The 6,000-nt window shown below is 35.8% G+C and overlaps 1 protein-coding gene across 2 annotated transcripts in view; it reads left to right on the forward strand.

Moving 5' to 3' along the window:
- ANGPT1 (angiopoietin 1) overlaps positions 1–4,417 on the forward strand; it is a 206,673-nt gene extending 202,256 nt beyond the window's left edge. The window contains exon 10 of one of the 2 annotated variants that reach the window (XM_074943948.1): positions 2,078–4,417. In XM_074943948.1, coding sequence (XP_074800049.1) covers positions 2,078–2,238 — 161 coding nt within the window. In that variant the 3' untranslated portion in view covers positions 2,239–4,417. The remainder of the gene's footprint in view (positions 1–2,077) is intronic. The other variant, XM_074943949.1, reaches the window with a different exon arrangement.
- The last annotated feature ends 1,583 nt before the right edge of the window (positions 4,418–6,000 follow it).

The raw sequence follows: 6,000 nt of genomic DNA on the forward strand, positions 1-6,000 counted from the left end.
GCACTGCAAAAAAAATCTCGGTTTTTGAATTCCAGCTCAAGAATGGGACTCCCATTGGACTGGGAACAATGAACACTAAACATTAAAAAGCTCCATCTTTGTTTGCAAGACATGGACTTGTTCCATGGAGTCAAAGAAACCTCACATCACTGAGCTAAATATGTGCACTGCTCGATCATTATCTAGTCCTGGTAGAATACTGCTGGTACTGCTTGCAACAGGTTCACAGACGTTTCTGTGTATGTGGAGGAGCTGAGAAATCAATGATGTCTAAATAGAAAGGGGACAAGGTGATTACCCAATTGAAAAGGAAAAGATCCAGGTTTTATTTTTATCAGGCTAGCTGTGGAACCTTATGAGCTAATCTGACTTGGAACAAATGCTGCCTCTCAGCCCCACACCCCACCCTCACTCCCCATGGGCATGAAAGGCACTGAAGGCAGCAGTCAGTGCACTTATATGGAGGATTCACACCCCAGGAACGCTGCTGATCTTTGTTCTAAGTATGCAACATCCACTCCACAAACAGGGAATCCAGCCACCTAGGCTTTGACAGCCATGGAGAGGGGGTCTCGGCACTCTGCAGCCTGAAGGGGAGGATTCATTCCTTCGCCTCCCTCAGTCTTAGCTGAGCATCTTTATATAATGCCTAGGTAAATGGCTGGTAAGCAAAATCCTGATCCTGGCTAAGTCAATGTCAAAACTTTCACTGTCTTCAGTGGAGCCAGGATTTTCAGTGTTGCCAATTTCTTGTGATATTTGGTGTTTTTCTTAAGGCCTAGCCCCTCTACTCATGATAATATCAGTTTAATTTTTTTAAAAAAAAGTTGTAGTAAGTTTTTAATGCTATGGCTGTGGTGAAAAGCTGGAACATGAGCACCCTTAAGGTTAAAAAAACAGAAGAAAAATAAAACGTACCCCAAATTTATATTTTTTAAACTCTCATGATTTTTAAGCCAATCTCATTATTTTGAGGGGTCTGACACATGATTTTTGAACAACCTCAGGCTGGCAATACTGTAATTCACAAAAAACACAACTTCAGAACCATCTCCTTGTGCATATAAACTAGTATGAGTGACCATGGATTTCCAACTAGTGTTAGCCTTCTAATTCCTTGCTTGTTCGTTCAACTGTTTGTAACCACTACCTGTTGCATATTCTTTTAAATTAGACTGTAAATTCTTTGGGAGAGAGACTGTCTCTTACTCTGTGTTTCTACATCACCCAGAACAATGGGCTTCTGTGTATTATCACACTATAAATAAATAATAACACCGTAGTCCAATTGTATAGGATGTATGCAGGCTCTAGTATTTGATTTTTTACGGTAATAGTATATTGCCTAAATTGGGTTGATTACACTATATTGGGTCTTTCCAGACCCAGTAATCTGCTTGTTGTGACAAACTGATGAACAAGAAGTTATATTTTTGTGATATTTAAATGAAAAAAATCCACTAATCCTTACTCCTCTTTCTTTTGAACATTTAGTTGTAAATCTTCCATTCCACATTTTGAAAGTAAAATTTTACTTTCTGTTTATTCAAACATTCACACTATCTACCTGAAAAGAATTACACTTCTCCAATCAGAGAACAGAAACGAATCATATGACTCATTTGACCAATTAAAACTAAGCAACGCAGCTTGAAATGCATACCACAGATTTAACAAATTAATGAAAGGTTTTGCTGAATAATTTCAAATGATTAAATCTGAGAAAAAAATCACAAGAGGTGAAATTATACATTATGAAGTATTAATTTGACTACTGTACTTACATCAGTTGTGGGAGGTAGAAATTATAATACTATATTAACATGTAATCCAATTTATTTTATCCATAGTTATTTTGTTCCATCACATCAGCCACTGTCAAACTATGCATACTCAGTGCACAACTCAATGTGCATTCTCTTGAACACAAAATAACCCAACACAGCGATAAAACAAAACGCTTGCCATACTAACAACATTTACAGGAGCCACAAATTGCCAATCAGTTAAAGCTGTAAAACAAAATGGAAATGCTTTGTTAACTGGCAGTTTAATTCCTTTTTTTAAATTGTTTCAGGCTGGTGGTTTGATGCCTGCGGCCCTTCCAATCTGAACGGAATGTTCTATACTGCTGGACAAAACCATGGAAAACTAAACGGGATAAAGTGGCACTACTTCAAAGGCCCCAGCTATTCCTTACATTCAACAACTATGATGATTCGGCCCTTAGACTTTTAAATGCACTCAGCAGCGGACACAAGAACAAAACACAATATCACTCTTATCTGAAGAACTTCTTGTGTAACCTTCAGATGTAAAAGGCTGGGGGCTTCATGAAAGTAACAAGTAGGAGCTACACAAAGTTGCTACACTATCACTTCATAGCCTGCAAAAACTCTACACAAGTCAGCCCATATGCTGATGACATTGGGACGGCTTGGCCTATGAGAAAGCGGCTGTAATGATTTTCCAGTGGAGGAGAACAAGTGAACTTTGTGTTCCTGTTACTGTGACTGAATCTAGTGTCTGTTGGCAGATGTCTTTTCTTTTGTGTAAAAAATGCAAAAATATACTGGATAATACTGAAGAACAGAAGCAAATCTACCATAATCTATTGAGAAGAATAGCTTTCAGCAGTGAAATGGCATCACATCTATGCAAAAGTATTACAGATAAGCTTTTATTAATGCACATCTTAAACTATCCAAAATGACCACTTCAATCATTGTCTTTCTTAAGTGAACTGAAGTTAGATGGATGGATTTCTCTTAAACCCAGAATCAAATAATGTATGCTAGAGTTATTTTTCATTCAGCCCTTTTCAAATGTAAAACATGTTCCTGATAAACATACTGAGTCACAGTGCATGAAGAATGATAAGGATAATGTGCAGAAAATCGTCAATTGCTCAGCACTGTTAGGGCAAAGTAAGTGTAGGTAATCCAGATAATTGGCATAATCCTTGAGCCAGGATTTTTAGCATGATAACAAAAGTAACCATGTTTTTTCCCCTTCAGCTTTTGCCTGCATTAAAAACAGTGTGAATGTCACACTGAAAAATTGGAGGAAAGTTTAAAGAACGTGAAATATATCATGAAGAAATATGTTTTTGCATATACGATTTCCTTTCAGAGTACACAGGAAAGCAGACTGTTAGTGTGTATAAAAATGGCATAAACATGTAGTTTACCTGGATGGATTCATTTTAAAATATCTTTGCATGTGCACACTTTAGTGTTAATTATTTTAAATTGTTATTAGATCTTCATTTCTTCACTATATTATTTCACCTATTTTGTGAATAACTGAGGCAAGCCAGCTTTACACTCTGCTTCAGCTATTACTATAAAAATTCTTCATCACAACATTATAGAAAATAAAGGAATAATTATGAATTGTAAATAGCATGTGTATATCTCTACAGTAAGAATAATGGCCATTTAATTTGTACATGCTGTGTTGACCCTATTAAATGTACATGAATGCAAAACTACAACAGGATATAATATTAAACTAACTCTAGAAAGGTGCTATACATGTTACTTCCCATAGCAATGTGTCATATCAAGTAATTTCTTTTATACTAAATATGTGGCATGGGTGCAGGGTGAGCTGCACATTTCAAATATTGGAATATTTAAGGTGCCTATAAGAAAAAAGAAAGTTTGTAACAAAGAGGTTGGGTTGCATCCCACCTTAAAGCTATTATACTTTCTATTTAAAAAGCTGCGTTGACATAATCTGATGGGGAAATCAATTTTGGAAATTAGTCTCTACATTCAATTCCTGCTTTGAGAAAAATAAAGAGGCTGATCCTACTCCAATTGAACTCAAATGTAAAATGTCCATTGATTGAAATGGGAACAAGATCAGACTCATTCAACATATGTGGCTGGGGTTGTTTGTTTTTGTTTTATTTTTAAAAAAAAGCTATTGTTGAAATCAGGCAAAACAACAATCTATTGGTTGTGGGGTTTAGTTTTGTTTTTTATAGATTTTTTTAAGGCAACATGAAAGAACAAGGAACACCACAGGATTCTTTTGTAATTTTGATAGCTCAAAGTTTTCCAAGTAGGAAGGGCTTTGTTTTTATGCATCTGTATGGTTTTTTAAAATAATCCTGCCCAAGGGATTAATTTGTTGTGTTCTGTGGGTTAAATTACCCAACTATTTTTTGCTCAGCAGTTCTCCATAGTGCTGCTTTGTCTCTGTTTCCAGCAGTCTTCGCATTGTGTGCAGTCATCATTTGGGTGCAAAAACTGTGGTCTGCCTTCCTCTGTGTTCTCACGTGATTTTTTTTTTCCAGGTCTCTGAGTTAGGAATGCCATTTTGTAGATACTGTTGCAAAAGACAAAACACATTAAAAAAAAACCCCAGAGCATGATATATACTGTTTATTTATCTGGGTTTGAAAAAAAAATGGGGACATGGGTTCCTATCCTTTATAATAAAACATTTTAAAAATATTTGCTGACTCTGTCCTTTGCTTTGTTTTGAGCATGCATTTTTGTGGCAGAATGCTATGTCGTTTAACATAATGACATCTCTCCCTCTCAATAATGTTCAAATGTTCAGACCTCTCTTATGCAGGGACCCTCACTAGTTTTTGTGCATAAATGAATATCTTCTTACCTTTAATATATGTATCTGGGTTTTATTTTACTCATTTTTCTTGGTCAAAATAATCAGGTTATATTTCACGTTCTTAGTCTGACAAATACAACTTGCTTTCAATTTTTGTTTAATCTCTCACATTCCACTGGCCAAAATACAAATTAAAGTGCACTGGTTGTTTCTCTTGCCCTTCTGACTGTTTGTTCTTTAATCACCCTTTGGTTTATGATGTCTGGCAGTGGTAAATCTCAACTGATTTTTATTCTCTTAGCCTAGAAATGCCTCTTGTTCCATTTGTATGCCTCTCAACAATTGAGGGACCAGTTTCAACCTCTCTTTGTAGTCCATTTTATCCCCATTTTCCCAGGAACTTCAGCTTAATTAGACTTGTTCATTGTACATATTCAGATCAACCGAGCTTTCTAAACCAATACAAAACCCAGGATGTAATAAATCCACAAGACCATATTTTACCCTTCAAACTAAAAATGCTGCAGTATGCAACTGAAGAGGCACAATGAATGGAAAAGGCTTTTATTTGGCTTTGATTTATATCAAAAGAGCAATTACCTTGAAAATGAGTAAGAAGACTGCTTGTTCAAAACCTATCAGTGATAATAGCAACATCACTTCTAGTCTCGATTTCATCCTTTTTATTGTGACAAATACACAGAGAGCAGATAAATTAGGAGAGGTGTATTTCACAACAGGTAGAATCTGAAATGATTTCTAATTCTGTCTCACACATCACCAGATTGTTGTCTTACATCAACTCTTCTTCTGATATTATCCAGCATTCAAGAATTCAGAAATATATATCTTAAATTGATGAAAATATGGAGAAATCAGTCATTTCCTAAAAAAGAGATTCAACATAAAAAGCCAGATAGTGGAGAACATCTACTTCTTAAAAAACAAGCAAATAATAGATCAAGGTATTGGGGAGATACTGGAGGAGGTAGCTGGTTCAGGAAATTGTTAATGAGATATGGAGCCTTTTACGATTAGGACACCAGTATGATTCTAGCCCAGATGACTATTGATCAAGTCTGTATTAATTAATAGCCTATATGAAATGAGTTGGCAGTTTCAATCTCGTTTCTAACAGAATGTCACAAAACACACCCTTTTAATCCAGCTCTTTTTTGGTAAATCATAGGACTGAATGGTCATGGAGACTGATCTAACCATCAGTCACAGACAGAGTGCCTCCTAGGACAAGACTGCAGCAAACTGGGAGGGAGACATGACAGTCCTGCTCAGAAACCAAATGAAAAACAATTCAAATATCATGGAGGCAGTTTTAGTTGTTTTATTTTTGGAGGAAGTTGCATTTTTAACTCAAAAACCTGATGGACAATTTCAATAAGGACTGCTTTTTTTTTT

This window comes from Natator depressus, chromosome 2, assembly GCF_965152275.1.
Source record: "Natator depressus isolate rNatDep1 chromosome 2, rNatDep2.hap1, whole genome shotgun sequence".
Lineage (NCBI taxonomy): Eukaryota > Metazoa > Chordata > Testudines > Cheloniidae > Natator > Natator depressus.